Source organism: Salmo salar, chromosome ssa16 (genome assembly GCF_905237065.1).
Source record: "Salmo salar chromosome ssa16, Ssal_v3.1, whole genome shotgun sequence".
NCBI lineage: Eukaryota > Metazoa > Chordata > Actinopteri > Salmoniformes > Salmonidae > Salmo > Salmo salar.
This window is the reverse complement of record NC_059457.1, coordinates 39500647-39517124: the sequence shown is the minus strand read 5'-3', so window position 1 is coordinate 39517124 and position 16478 is coordinate 39500647. Positions and strand designations below refer to the sequence as shown.

Here is a 16478-nt window from a genome sequence, read left to right as displayed (position 1 = left end):
CGTTGGATGAATGGTAAGTAGACTAAAAGAAGGAAATGACACCATTTTAAACCATCCACCCAATTGCATCACATCAGCAGTGTCCATCCCATCTAACCCCTGCTCTCTGTCTATAACATGGCCTGGGAAAGCAAGGTTCCACACAGAACAGACCTGCTGAAGGGCTGAAGGGACACCTATAGGGTCCACACACAGACAGACATACACATACTGGGCTCGTGGGGACGACCCCTGGCACCTGCCACCAGCAAAGACCCAACAGAGGGCCGAGGATGGTTAAGTTAAATACAAATATAATAAATTAACATACCTATGCTTCCAGTACAAATCTATACATTAGGCCTATATGGGTTTCAAAGACTGCATTTAAGTAGGTTTCCAAAGGCACTGTTACAACGGCTGACTGTTTTCTTTTCCCCTTCCCTTCTTTTTTCACACGGGACACTAGAGAGAGTGATGGTAGAAACAGCAGAGAGCGAGGGAGAAGAAGGAGCCAAAACTGAAACATTGTCGATTTTTCCAGTTTTATGTTTTTGAGTAGAGCCCTTGGTTTTAACAAACCAAGTCGATGCAATGGCGATGAAGCGAATTACATGACAACGCGGAAAAGCATACAGATGTGCATGAAAGGCAGTTTGAATTCAGCGATGTTACCAGTGAAACCCAACATAACCAGTAGCGACTAGCTGTAGTTCTAGAAAAATATTTCTACATTCAGGTTTCCTCAATAAAAAATTAAAAACAATTGCAACCAGGTTGGATTTTTTTAAAAGCACATGAGCTTTTGATAGTTATAGAAACATAATCAAACCCTGTTGGATTTGTGTTTCTTCATTGAGTCAAGCCTTGGTGTAGAAACGCCGTATAGAGACCATTTGCTCTCTCTCTCTCAGCGAAGGGACCCGGCCAGTTCCACCTGGGTCGTATGTTTACCATCTCTGAACGGGACCACACATTTGGTCTAGTGAAAGTGACCCTGGCCTGTGGATCCAGTGCCTGGGAGGGTTAAGGAGGAGAAGAGCACAGGACAGGCAGTGATGTGACTAGGCCCTGAGGGGAGAGGGGATGAGGCGTGCGTTCATACTCAGCAGCTAGAGGACACAGACAGCCACACTGACAAGGTGGTTACACAGAGTCCCATTCAGACAGCCACACTGACAAGGTGGTTACACAGAGTCCCATTCAGACAGCCACACTGACAAGGTGGTTACACAGAGTCCCATTCAGACAGCCACACTGACAAGGTGGTTACACAGAGTCCCATTCAGACAGCCACACTGACAAGGTGGTTACACAGAGTCCCATTCAGACAGCCACACTGACAAGGTGGTTACACAGAGTCCCATTCAGACAGCCACACTGACAAGGTGGTTACACAGAGTCCCATTCAGACAGCCACACTGACAAGGTGGTTACACAGAGTCCCATTCAGACAGCCACACTGACAAGGTGGTTACACAGAGTCCCATTCAGACAGCCACACTGACAAGGTGGTTACACAGAGTCCCATTCAGACAGCCACACTGACAAGGTGGTTACACAGAGTCCCATTCAGACAGCCACACTGATGATGTGGTTACACAGAGTCCCATTCAGGCAGCCGGTAATGGATAACCGTCTGCCGGTCTGCGCTGGTCCGCAGCATGTTGTCCAGCACTTCGCGCACATTGATGAGGGCGTCCGTGCTGCAGTGGCCGTTGGCCAGAGGGAGTGGCTGCTGTTCTGAGGGGGCCAGGACCGAAGAAGAGAAGAGAGAGGAGGAGGGGGGGGTAGAGGGGGAAGAGAAGAGGCCGGACGAGACTTGAGCCACTGTGTTGGAGGAAGAGGAGGGGTTAGTAGTTGTCTGGCTAGACAGAGAGTAAGGCAGATGGTCTGGATCTTCCAGCAGTTTGAGGATGTCATAGTAGTCCTGGTGGTCGCTGTTGATTAGAGTCGGAATGTCCAACCGTTGCTGTGTTTGTATCTGCTGTGGCGACTGTAGCTGTGTTAGTATCTGCTGTGGCGACTGTAGCTGTGTTTGTATCTGCTGTGGCGACTGTAGTTGTGTTTGTATCTGCTGTGGCGACTGTAGCTGTGTTTGTATCTGCTGTGGCGACTGTAGTTGTGTTTGTATCTGCTGTGGCGACTGTAGTTGTGTTTGTATCTGCTGTGGCGACTGTAGTTGTGTTTGTATCTGCTGTGGCGACTGTAGCTGTGTTTGTATCTGCTGTGGCGACTGTAGCTGTGTTTGTATCTGCTGTGGCGACTGTAGCTGTGTTTGTATCTGCTGTGGCGACTGTAGCTGCTGTGGCGACTGTAGCTGCTGTGGCTTTGTCAGTGGTGGCAGTGGCTGTAAAGGTTGCTGCAGTTTGTGTGCAGTGTTCTGGGCGGCGAGCTCACTCAGCAATATCAGAGAGTCCAGGCCAAAGCCGTCTCTGGTCAGGCAGTCGAGGACCAGGCCTTTCTCTTTGCTGTCTGGGGAGGGAGAGGGGCTCACCGTCAGGTCTAAGACCTCCTCCCCGGTCCGAGGGGGCTTGGAGGAGGAGGAGGGGTCGGGCTGCAGGAGGGGCAGGGAGGGGAAGTGGTGGGGGAAATTGGAGAAGTGGGAGGTGGGGCTGGCCATGCTGGGGAGCTTGTTGACTGGACCGAGCTGGGGTTTGAGCTGTGAAAGTTTGGGCTGGAGTAGAGGCGTGACCTGTAGAGGATTGGCCTGGGCCAGGCTCAGGCGCTGGGTCTTGAGGCCCTGGCTGAGGCTCTGCGACAAGTTCTGGTTCTTGAAGCTGTGGTTCAGGGTCTGTCTCTGGCTGTAAAGCTTGGCCAGCAGATGTTGGTTCTGAAGCTGCCGCTCCTCGGCTAGCCGCTGCTCCTGGGCGCGCTGCTGCTCCTTCTCCTTGCGCCTTCTCTTCACCTCCTCGTCCATTTTGAGAAGTTCCTGCCGCACTCGGGCCACACAGTTCTCTGGGATCTTGATACCTAGGGGAGAAAGAGAGGGTTTATGTTTTATTTTACCCCATTTTCTCCCAATTTCATGGTATCCAATTGGTAGTTACAGTCTTGTCTCATCGCTGCAACTCCGGTACGGACTCTGGAGAGGAAAAGGTCGGGAGCCATGCGTCCTCTGAAACACAACCCAACCAAGCCGCACTGCTTCTTGACACAATGCCCACTTAACCCGGAAGCCAGCCGCACCAATGTGTCGGAGGAAACACTGTACACCTACCTGGCAACTGTGTCAGCGTGCACTGCGCCTGGCCTGCCACAGGAGTCGCTAGTGCGCGATGGGACAAGGACATCCCTGCCGGCCAAACCCTCCCCTAACCCGGACGACGCTGGGCCAATTGTGCGCCGCCCCATGGGTCCCACAATGGGCCCCACAACTAGCACTGCAATGCAGTGCCTTAGACCACTGCACCACTCGGGAGGCCACGAGAGTATTATGTTAACATTTGTTTATACAAGTCGATAATTTGGCTCAGTTGGTTGGAGCATAATGCTGTTGTGGCGTTTGATTTTGGCAACCGAAAAACCCATTTTTCAAGACATTCCCTCTGATTCCCTTTCACAGAACCACACTTTGGTGATGGTGTGTGTGTGGGTTGTATGGAGTTGTTTAGTACTCACCGACTTGCTTGTTACTATTTTTGGTTTTGAGGCGTACGATCTGAAGGATGCTGGAGCAGGTGATGTCAGAGACCACGTCGGCCACATACTTCCAGACGCGCAGTAGCGCACCACACAGCATGTGGTACTGGCGCAGACGCATTCCCTGCAGACACTCCTGACCCTCCTCAATCTTCTTACACTTCCCGTTCCAGTTAGCATGGCTACATTTCCCAAAGGAGAAGTTGAACTGGCTCTCCCAGCTGTCTTTGGCTTGGTCTGGAGTCACCTAGGATGGGAACACAACACACAAGTCTTATGTTAAAGTGTTGAGTGCTGGTTTTTATATCGAACCTTAGACAATACGCAGGACTGTTCTTCCTGTTTCACTACTGTTTATTCCACTAGAGGGCATCATACACCACACAAAAACCATAAAACATTTCCTGCCAAACAACAAAGACAAATCTTGTTGCCATGCGAGTGGAAACCTTCTATTGTGTGCATGTCAGTGGACCCTATAGCGGTTCCTTCCGCCAAACAACAGACTTCTGTCCGTGTGTGTCTGTGCGTGTCAGACTGAGTCATACCTTGTGGTAGCGTAGCTGCAGGTTATCCAGGCTCTCTGGGTGGGCCTGCTTGCCGATGTTGGGCTTGTAGACGATGAAGTTCCTCCCTCGACCCTGCTCCGCCAGCAGCACACATGGGTGGTTCCCCCGCAACTGAGGAACACATAGGAGATGGAAATGTCTTTAAAGTTCTGTAAAATACTTTCATGTGTTTTCCTCTGGCCACGATTGAACTCCATCTGTACAATTGTTTTAAACCACAAATAAATCAAATCAAAAAAGAGTCGGAAGATTTATAGTGAGTTCAACTGGGAACCTGGCAGTGTTGAAGTGTTTGCCTGGTGGGACTATAGAAGACTCATTTCATTGTTGAATTGTATTATGAACCAAGTGAATTTAACTACAGTATAATTAAGAAAACTCAACATCAGGAAGGAAGAGGCTGTGTATATTGTTCACTCTAGCCACTACAATTAATACTGAACAAAATCCGAGTTAAGCTCCTTCTTCAGGTTCAAAACATGTATACTTTCATCCTACTCCCTTGATGTGCGATGAAAGAGCCACACTCCAGAGAACAGAACAGAGGCACCTGGACCCTTCTGAACTGTCATTCACCCCTGGGAAATAACCAGTCTGGAAGCTGTTCTAGCTCTGCTTGAGCCCTGGGGAGGTACAGGTACTCACAGTATCATACGCTTCCTGGTGCGTCTGTGTGCGTGCTGGGACATGCAGAGTGTCTCTCTGTGCTCTACGGTAGCCAGCTAGACTCACCTTGTGGGAGAGGTAGAAGCCCTCGTCAGGACTGTTGAGGTTCTGGACCTTCTCATAGGCCTCCTCCCAGGGCATACCTCTGTCCACGCTGATCTATAGGGGTGACATGCAGAGGACAAGGGTTAACGGTTAGAGGTCAGAATAGCTGCCCTATGGAAGAACACTATGCAGCGAATACCCACTGTGGGCACGATTCAACATTCCCAACACATACGCGGAAATCTGTGCGGGCACACACACATACACAGCTCTTTGTATCCTCTTTGTATCAGGGGCTCAGAGGCCAGCCAGGGGTGTTGGCATGAGTTGGGAGTCTACATGTGCTTTACCGGTCCTGGCTGTGTTGGTTAAAAATGTACACTCTAGGTTATCCTGCAGTGACGGCCAGGCAAGGCAGGGAGCCGGAGACACCAGTAATGATACTTTTTCAGCGTTCTGCTACTCTCCCTCCATCTGGCCAACCACAGGCAGATGAAATGTCAACATTTTAAATCTCGATATACCTGCTTGTGCAGAGCGATTCATGCTTTTTGAAGTTGGCTCGGTGTCGGTTCAATTCTTAAAAAAGAATAGCTTTTTTTGATATCAACAATTTAATTATTTTTTTATTCATTATGAAATAGTCACATACAAATTATTTTGGAGATTTTTTATGGAAATTCCAGAGCAAGGAAATTGAACATTCAATTACCAAAACATAGGAAATATTTTTACTTAGTTTTATTTGAATTCATTTTGAATTCCTAAAAGTGATCATCTCATCTCTGCCTGTAGCAGCCAGCCCATCTAACGTTATCTCTGTGCTTCCCATACTGCACTGCAGGGCTGTAAAACTCATTCCATGGAGGGCAGGTTTTTGGTTGCCCTAGACAACCAGGTATGGGGAGTTCCATACTAATTAGTGACCTTAATTCATCAATCAAGTACAAGTAAGGAGCAAAAACCCGCAGACACTCGGCCCTCCGTGCAATGAGTTTGACACCTGTGCTGTACTGTCTTCAATCATCCTTTTTTAGCTAGGCTAGCCTGCCCAAGTATGCTGCAGAGCTGTCTGACAAAATAATTTGACTAGTTCTTCAAAGTATCTCTCTCGTCATTGTGTACATTCTTCTCTCATGCGGTCTGTATGTATCTAACCTAACGTAATGAAAAATGAATCCTGTCAGAGCAGGAAAGATCCGGGCAATGGATTATGGTCAATGTAGTTCATTACCATGTTTCTGTGCTAAACTAGGTTATTTGCTTACTGAAAACTACAACTCCCTTTAGCCCAGCATCCCATGTAGTACTTGATTTCTTCCGTAAATGATTTGATTTCTCTCTAGAGAAACGGCACGTTGGACACACAAAAAAAATAACTACATGTAATTCACGCAAGTGATCCGACGTTGGTCAATTAGTTGTTTAATAACTGAAACCCCCCTGAAAGTTTGGTTTAATCGCTCAGCACTAAAAACTGTATCCAGGAGTCAGAGTACTGAATAACAAAGTGGAGGATAAATCTGTCGAGTACGTTATATCACCCTCTCTGGCTGCGTAGGCAGGAAACACTGCTTTCTTGTTGTTTCACGGCAGTGGTGGGTAGTGTTTAAAAAAAAATATTTAGTCTTATTGAAACTTTACATCTATTTTTCAGACCAGAGAAGCAGCCCAAACAGCAGCACTCATTTAGTTACAAAACAAAGATCAACATGCAAATCTATATGAGGTGGCTGTCAAATATAGCGAGATAATTGGATTGTACAATAATGTGCCAGTGTACCATGGGAGTACCTTGTAGAGCACGACCTGTCCGTCCTGGGGGTTTCCCACTGTCATGAAGGTCTCTTGCTTCTCCTCGTAGATTTCATCATTACCTGGGGCCAGATCTGACAGACAGGACAGGACACATAGTTCTAGTCAGGAGACATACCTAGCATCTCTATACAGAGACTCGGTACCATCCCAAACCATCAGCCTCATGCTGCTGTTCATAGAAAGACATTCTAGGAAGGCCAAATGCAGTAGGCAGGTAGATTTATTTTAATATATGGAGGAGTATATACTGTATGGCGTAGTAGTCACATACAATAGAATGCAGCCTTTTGTTCTAATAGTGTGGAGAGTTATTTAGCTTTACAACTTATGGGAAAGGGCATGTTTTAAGCGTGAGTGTTGGACTCCATACCTAGGATTCCCATGTCGTATTTGCCCTCCTTCTTGTCCTTCTCGATCAGGTAGTCAAAGTTGTCGGTGAAGTACTGGAACAGAGAGTTCTGCTTGTGGACCTCTAGGCCCAGGATCCTGTTGAGGAACTTGGTGATGCTGCAGTCTTTCTCAGTGCTGAGACCAAACCGTGGCTCCTTGCAGAAGATACCCACGTCCATCATGCCATGCTTCATGTCTGAAACGGGTAATACAACAATTATTTCAATGTAGCTTTGGACTTGCATAATGTTTGGGACAATTTCCTACATGCACTCAACATACCTCTGAAGAACAGAGCATCACCCCCGGGGTAACCTTTGGGAGGGGACACCTTGCTCTCGATGTGGCCCAGGATGGCTTTGGTGATCTTATCCAGAGCCTTGGTACCGTACTGCAGAAACACACGTCAGGAAACCAGGTCATCTAACAGGTTCCCTCCCCCCAGAACCTCCAACACAACCAATCACAGGTAATGCCAAATTGGGCTTCTGTACTAGAGGAAGCATGATCTTGCATGTAATAGTTCTAGCCAGCCCTGACCTTGTTTTCAAAGTTGTATTTGCTCAGGTCTCTGGACTCTGTGGCTCTCCTGTCACCGTGGGTCAATGCACCCTGGACACAGAAACAGGAACAAACAGTTAGCTTTACAGCCTTATGTCACGGACTGATAACACACCAGCTACAAACGCACAACTTTCTCAACTGCAGCAGACAGGTAAAGCATAGAGACAGTGAATTGACATGACTGCCAAGACATTGAGTGTTGTGCACAGATTGTGACTGAAGGTCCACTTGAAGCCAGCAGCTGCTTTAGCTGGTGCCCACACAAAGGAACGTTCTGAGATAAAAACAAAGGGATGTTTCTGCCAGATATGAGATCACTGCTGATCTGGAGGGAGCCAAACAAAGGTAGTCAGAGGCTGGGAAGGAGGGAAAGAAGAAAAGCTGGGCCCTGGGCATGACGTATCCCATTCTGAGACTGGATTACCGCACAGGCCTGGCAGAGACAACACACACTTTCTGGAACCCCCCCTTCCCTCCGGAGAGACAAGGAAAATAAACGACTGGAGTAAAGAGATTACAATGAAATATGGAAAACTGTCTCATAACTACCCAGACATGGGTGCGTTCCAATGTTTGATAACCTTATTATTCAGACCAAATGAGGATCTGAGGAATTTCCTGGGTTTGAAATGTTGTGTGAAAGGTGTTTGTGACCTTGAAAGCATCTGGTCAATGGGACAGTGGTGGGGAAGTAAACGGACTACTGGGAGAAAGACAGCCCCCAAGTAATAAGCTCAGCAGTTCAATCTTCACTCTAATAAAATGAGGATTTATTACACATGTAGTTCTGGGATTCCATAGTAGATAGATCAGGCTGTAGTAAAGGAGGCTGCAACAGCACGTACCAGGCTCTCCAGTCTCTTGGCCACAATGGAGGCGAAGCGTCTTTCCCCGGCCAGCTCAGAGATGAGGAAGATGTACTCTGGAGCCGTCACCTGGTTAGAGCGATGGGTACGACCTGGAGGACCACACACACAGAGGAGGAAGATCAGTCAGAACAGGCAGACTCTGAGGGACTATACTCAACAAATATAAATGCAACATGTAAAGTGTTGGTCCAAAGTTTCATGAGCTGAAATAAAAGATCCCAGTAATATTCCATACGCACAAATTTGTTTACATCCTTGTTAGTGAGCATTTCTCCTTTGCCAAGATAATCCATCCACCTGGCAAGTGCCGCATATCAAGAAGCTGACTAAACAGCATGATCATTACACAGGTGCACCTTGTGCTGGGGACAATAAAAGCCCACTCTAAAATATGCAGTTTTGTCACACAACACAATGCCACAGATGTCTCTAGTTTTGAGGGGCATGCAGACTGCAGGAATGTCAACCAGAGCTGTTACCAGAGAATTGAATGTTCATTACTCTACCATAAGCCGCCTCAAAAGTTATTACAGAGAATTTGGCAGTACGTCCAACTGGCCTCACAATTGCAGACCACTTGTAATCACGCCAGCCCAGGATATCCACATCCGGCTTCTTCACTTGCGGGATGGTCTGACACCAGCCACCCGGACAGCTGATGAAACTGAGGAGTATTTATGTCTGTAATAATCTGCTTTTGTGGGGAAAAACTCATTCTGATTGGCTGGACCAGGCTCCCCAGTGGGTTGGCCCTCCCAGGCCCACCCATGGCTGCGCCTCTGCCCAGTCATGTGAAATGCATAGATTAGGGCCTAATGAATTTATTTCAATTATGTTTCCATATATGAACTGTAACTCAGTAATATCGTTGAAATTATTGCATGCTGCATTTATATTTTTGTTCAGTATAGTAGTGTACAAGAGGGAAAAGCTAGAAAAATAAGATATTGGTTTGTGGGGTAGATTGATTTCAATGAACAGAGGATGATGTCAGCAAATGTGGATTTCCTGGGTAACCCGTCTCTGAACTGTGTTTCTTCTAGAGGTCTTCACAGATCCACCTGTACCCGGGACACAAGCGGGTCGGATGCAGAATTCTAAATTATGTCGTCACGGGACTGTGTCAGATCTGATAATATTGTCACAGGTCTCGGGTATGTGTAATTTTAACTGACATGTCCAGGTGGGCCCGTACAGATCTGAAAGTGACTGCTGCAGTAGAGAGAGCGAGAGAGATACCTTTCATCATTTATGCTGCTGCTCTTGCTTTTCACGAGAGTGAAGCGTGTAGCTTGCTGTTGGCCAATCATGAGTTTTCAAAACGGCAATAGGTTACAGTCATAGAGCATCACTCCATGTGTGGCAAAAGTGAGGAGATATCTAATCAATGGAAAATGGAATTAAAAGTTAAAGGAGAAGGATAGGCTACAACAACCAAGAGCCAAACAGGTAGGCTGCTATTTAATATTCTGAATGGAGTTGTTCTTTGTAACTGTAAGATGAGAAAGCGCATGCACTGCAGCCTCAGTTAGCCCAGCTAGCTAGCTTAACTAGCTTCTCCCAGTTTGATGCAATCAAGATAGGTAGTATGTGATCATACTCAATGATAAATAACCTAGCTATGGCAGCTATTAGTCTACTATAGTGCGAGTCGGCTTGGTTGCAGTGTCTCGCTCCCACCTCCCTGTGTCAATCCCTCACAGTACGGCCACTCTCCGCCTCTCTCACTTCACCAGCTCTGGTCTGCTGCTTCCCTCACTCGGATCGGATCTGGATCCGACCAGGTCTATGTGGAACAGGTCTCTATATTTTTTTAAATAAATGGATGCATATTGAATCTGGGTGTGAAAGCCCCAGGTCCATTTCAGAATGGGTCCAAGTTTCCACTCACCACATCTTTTTCCTGGAACAATCGTACCATATCTAAACCCGTCATTCAAGTTCCAAGTTCTAACTTGGATCTTAAAGTGGAAATCCTAGGCCACCTAAATGTGTGTGTGTGCGTGTTTTGCTGTTGTGAGTGTAAACAGTGTCTGTCAATCAGGCCCACACATGCCGACCCATGCAGTGAGTTCAGCTCCCCAAGGGAGCGCGGCTAACAGGAAGGAATTACAGGCAGTTAGCTAATTGCAAACAATTCATTCACGGCCCACGATGTGTGCGTGCACACGCCCGCTTTTCCACTGTTGTTATTGGGTGCGAAATTATATCTAGCAGACGGCAACGGAGATGAATAATAATATTATTCTAATTTAGTCCAACACACCTCTCTCCCTGCAGCCAGACAAAACTGCAACACCTCCAAGTAAAGTTTCACAACACCATTATAAAAGTGACTCATTCCAATGATTAGAATGTATTGCATCCTAATACAAAATATATTTTAATTTGATATACATCAAATGATTAAATCTGTCTTTAGGCAAGGCAATTTGAAGAGGCAGCCAATACTAATGTCATGACATTTTATCAGGCTAGCGTGTAACTTTCTAGCAGGGTGGACTGTGTGAAGACAGACGTCTGTGTGACAGTGTGTGTAACCTGCATTGAGGAGAGTCCAACTCTGACCCTGACCCCTAAAGGCGTCAGCATGCTTCAGTTCGGCTGTTGCCTAGTCGAACTCCATGAACCGAACGAGTTTGCGCACATACTCCCTTAAAAGACCTTTGCTTGAAAAACTAGAAAAAATAAGCAATATTAATGTTTGTCCATTTAAAGATGCCGTTGCCAATATACACTTCCTCAAAATAGTTCTAATTCATCTAAGATAACTCCAGAAATCTGTAATGAATTATGACGTTTTTGCAGAGGAGATCTTAGTCGCCAATATTACATCCAGGTTGCATCACATCCGGCTGTGATTGGGAGTCCCATAGGGCAGGGCGCACAATTGGCCCAATGTTGTCCAGGTTTGGCCGGGGTAGGCCGTCATTGTAAATAAGAATTTGTTCTTAACTGACTTGCCTAGTTAAAGGTTAAATAAAAATAATACAAAATGTATCTAACTAAGATGTTTGGTGCAGTATTATTTCTCAATAAAAAAATGTGCATGAAAACAAGTCGTCTCTCATTGAATGACAAATACTAAATTGAAGAATCCCTACTGTTGACCAATCACCAACGAAGGGGCTTCGGCTTGCCTCGAGAAAATGTGTTTTGTGCCCAAACAGACGAAAAAAGTCCAAAACATCACTAAATGTTGTCATAATATATGCTCAAACTCCTCCGAACTGTTTTGGCTGGGAAGCATGCAGACACCTTAAGCTTAACAGACCCCTGACCTTTAACCCCTGGTAGTCTCCAGACTCACCAAACTGCTGGATAGCTCTGTCTGCACTCCAGGGCAGCTCTAGGGTTATGTGGACCCTCCGACGCTGGTTCTTCACCCGCTTGTCTGCCTGCAGGGAGATGCCGGAGCTGGCTGCCTCCGAGATGATGGCCACCATCTGGGAAGGCAAGAGGGATGGAGGAGAGGAAGATAACAAACCACTGTAACACTGCAATCCAGAACATAGAATAATGCCATCATATCCGGTCAGAACATAGAATAATGCCATCATATCTGGTCAGAACATAGAATAATGCCATAATATCCGGTCAGAACATAGAATAATGCCATCACATCGGGTCAGAACATAGAATAATGCCATCATATCGGGTCAGAACATAGAATAATGCCATCATATCTGGTCAGAACATAGAATAATGCCATCACATCCGGTCAGAACATAGAATAATGTCATCATATCGAGTCAGAACATAAAATAATGCCATCATATCGGGTCAGAACATAGAATAATGTCATCATATCGGGTCAGAACATAGAATAATGCCATCACATCCGGTCAGAACATAGAATAATGCCATCACATCCGGTCAGAACATAGAATAATGCCATCATATCCGGTCAGATCATAAAATAGTGCCATCAAATCCGGTCAGATCATAAAATAATGCCATCAAATCCGGTCAGAACATAGAATAATGACGTCAGAACCTAGAATAATGCCATCATATCCGGTCAGAACATAGAATAATGCCATTAATCTGGTCAGAACATAGAATAATGCCATCATATCGGGTCAGAACACAGAATAATGCCATCATATCCGGTCAGAACATAGAATAATGCCATCATATCTGGTCAGATCATAGAATAATGCCATCATATCGGGTCAGAACACAGAATAATGCCATCATATCCGGTCAGAACATAGAATAATGCCATCATATCTGGTCAGATCATAGAATAATGCCATCATATCTGGTCAGAACATAGAATAATGCCATCATATCGGGTCAGAACACAGAATAATGCCATCATATCCGGTCAGAACATAGAATAATGCCATCATATCTGGTCAGATCATAGAATAATGCCATCATATCTGGTCAGAACATAGAATAATGCCATCATATCTGGTCAGAACATAGAATAATGCCATCATATCCGGTCAGAACATAGAATGCCATCATATCGGGTCAGAACATAGAATAATGCCATCACATCCGGTCAGAACATAGAATAATGCCATCATATCCGGCCAGATCATAAAATAATGCCATCAAATCCGGTCAGAACATAGAATAATGACGTCAGAACCTAGAATAATGCCATCATATCCGGTCAGAACATAGAATAATGCCATCATATCCGGTCAGAACATAGAATAATGCCATCATATCCGGTCAGAACATACAATAATGCCCTTAATCTGGTCAGAACATAGAATAATGCCATCATATCTGGTCAGAACATAGAATAATGCCATCATATCTGGTCAGAACATAGAATAATGCCATCATATCTGGTCAGATCATAGAATAATGCCATCACATCCGGTCAGAACATAGAATAATGTCATCATATCGGGTCAGAACATAAAATAATGCCATCATATCGGGTCAGAACATAGAATAATGTCATCATATCGGGTCAGAACATAGAATAATGCCATCACATCCGGTCAGAACATAGAATAATGCCATCACATCCGGTCAGATCATAAAATAGTGCCATCATATCCGGTCAGATCATAAAATAATGCCATCAAATCCGGTCAGAACATAGAATAATGACGTCAGAACCTAGAATAATGCCATCATATCCGGTCAGAACATAGAATAATGCCATTAATCTGGTCAGAACATAGAATAATGACGTCAGAACCTAGAATAATGCCATCATATCCGGTCAGAACATAGAATAATGCCATTAATCTGGTCAGAACATAGAATAATGCCATCATATCGGGTCAGAACACAGAATAATGCCATCATATCCGGTCAGAACATAGAATAATGCCATCATATCGGGTCAGAACATAGAATAATGCCATCACATCCGGTCAGAACATAGAATAATGCCATCATATCCGGCCAGATTATAAAATAATGCCATCAAATCCGGTCAGAACATAGAATAATGACGTCAGAACCTAGAATAATGCCATCATATCCGGTCAGAACATAGAATAATGCCCTTAATCTGGTCAGAACATAGAATAATGCCATCATATCTGGTCAGAACATAGAATAATGCCATCATATCTGGTCAGAACATAGAATAATGCCATCATATCTGGTCAGAACATAGAATAATGCCATCATATCTGGTCAGATCATAGAATAATGCCATCATATCTGGTCAGAACATAGAATAATGCCATCATATCTGGTCAGAACATAGAATAATGCCATAATATCTGGTCAGAACATAGAATAATGACGTCAGAACATAGAATAATGCCATCATATCCGGTCAGAACATAGAATAATGCCCTTAATCTGGTCAGAACATAGAATAATGCCATCATATCTGGTCAGAACATAGAATAATGACGTCAGAACCTAGAATAATGCCATCATATCCGGTCAGAACATAGAATAATGCCATCATATCTGGTCAGAACATAGAATAATGCCATAATATCTGGTCAGAACATAGAATAATGACGTCAGAACATAGAATAATGCCATCATATCCGGTCAGAACATAGAATAATGCCATCATATCTGGTCAGATCATAGAATAATGCCATCATATCGGGTCAGAACACAGAATAATGCCATCATATCCGGTCAGAACATAGAATAATGCCATCATATCTGGTCAGATCATAGAATAATGCCATCATATCTGGTCAGAACATAGAATAATGCCATCATATCGGGTCAGAACACAGAATAATGCCATCATATCCGGTCAGAACATAGAATAATGCCATCATATCTGGTCAGATCATAGAATAATGCCATCATATCTGGTCAGAACATAGAATAATGCCATCATATCTGGTCAGAACATAGAATAATGCCATCATATCCGGTCAGAACATAGAATGCCATCATATCGGGTCAGAACATAGAATAATGCCATCACATCCGGTCAGAACATAGAATAATGCCATCATATCCGGCCAGATCATAAAATAATGCCATCAAATCCGGTCAGAACATAGAATAATGACGTCAGAACCTAGAATAATGCCATCATATCCGGTCAGAACATAGAATAATGCCCTTAATCTGGTCAGAACATAGAATAATGCCATCATATCTGGTCAGAACATAGAATAATGCCATCATATCTGGTCAGAACATAGAATAATGCCATCATATCTGGTCAGATCATAGAATAATGCCATCACATCCGGTCAGAACATAGAATAATGTCATCATATCGGGTCAGAACATAAAATAGTGCCATCACATCGGGTCAGAACATAGAATAATGCCATCATATCGGGTCAGAACATAGAATAATGCCATCACATCCGGTCAGATCATAAAATAGTGCCATCACATCGGGTCAGATCATAAAATAGTGCCATCATATCCGGTCAGATCATAAAATAATGCCATCAAATCCGGTCAGAACATAGAATAATGACGTCAGAACCTAGAATAATGCCATCATATCCGGTCAGAACATAGAATAATGCCATTAATCTGGTCAGAACATAGAATAATGACGTCAGAACCTAGAATAATGCCATCATATCCGGTCAGAACATAGAATAATGCCATTAATCTGGTCAGAACATAGAATAATGCCATCATATCGGGTCAGAACACAGAATAATGCCATCATATCCGGTCAGAACATAGAATAATGCCATCATATCGGGTCAGAACATAGAATAATGCCATCACATCCGGTCAGAACATAGAATAATGCCATCATATCCGGCCAGATTATAAAATAATGCCATCAAATCCGGTCAGAACATAGAATAATCACGTCAGAACCTAGAATAATGCCATCATATCCGGTCAGAACATAGAATAATGCCCTTAATCTGGTCAGAACATAGAATAATGCCATCATATCTGGTCAGAACATAGAATAATGCCATCATATCTGGTCAGAACATAGAATAATGCCATCATATCTGGTCAGAACATAGAATAATGCCATCATATCTGGTCAGATCATAGAATAATGCCATCATATCTGGTCAGAACATAGAATAATGCCATCATATCTGGTCAGAACATAGAATAATGCCATAATATCTGGTCAGAACATAGAATAATGACGTCAGAACATAGAATAATGCCATCATATCCGGTCAGAACATAGAATAATGCCCTTAATCTGGTCAGAACATAGAATAATGCCATCATATCTGGTCAGAACATAGAATAATGACGTCAGAACCTAGAATAATGCCATCATATCCGGTCAGAACATAGAATAATGCCATCATATCTGGTCAGAACATAGAATAATGCCATAATATCTGGTCAGAACATAGAATAATGACGTCAGAACATAGAATAATGCCATCATATCCGGTCAGAACATAGAATAATGCCATCATATCTGGTCAGATCATAGAATAATGCCATCATATCGGGTCAGAACACAGAATAATGCCATCATATCCGGTCAGAACATAGAATAATGCCATCATATCTGGTCAGATCATAG

General features: G+C 44.3%; 1 protein-coding gene across 6 annotated transcripts in view; it reads right to left on the bottom strand.

Moving 5' to 3' along the window:
- Positions 1–505: 505 nt before the first annotated feature.
- LOC106573581 (protein strawberry notch homolog 2) overlaps positions 506–16478 on the bottom strand; it is a 113186-nt gene continuing 97213 nt past the window's right edge. For all 6 annotated transcript variants that reach the window (XM_014148740.2, XM_014148741.2, XM_045697234.1 and 3 more), the window contains 10 exons: positions 11853–11988; positions 8519–8631; positions 7650–7721; positions 7392–7500; positions 7090–7305; positions 6696–6790; positions 4923–5015; positions 4170–4301; positions 3601–3868; positions 506–2952 (listed from right to left, as the gene is read on the bottom strand). In XM_014148740.2, coding sequence (XP_014004215.1) covers positions 1577–2952; positions 3601–3868; positions 4170–4301; positions 4923–5015; positions 6696–6790; positions 7090–7305; positions 7392–7500; positions 7650–7721; positions 8519–8631; positions 11853–11988 — 2610 coding nt within the window. In that variant the 3' untranslated portion in view covers positions 506–1576. The remainder of the gene's footprint in view (positions 2953–3600; positions 3869–4169; positions 4302–4922; positions 5016–6695; positions 6791–7089; positions 7306–7391; positions 7501–7649; positions 7722–8518; positions 8632–11852; positions 11989–16478) is intronic.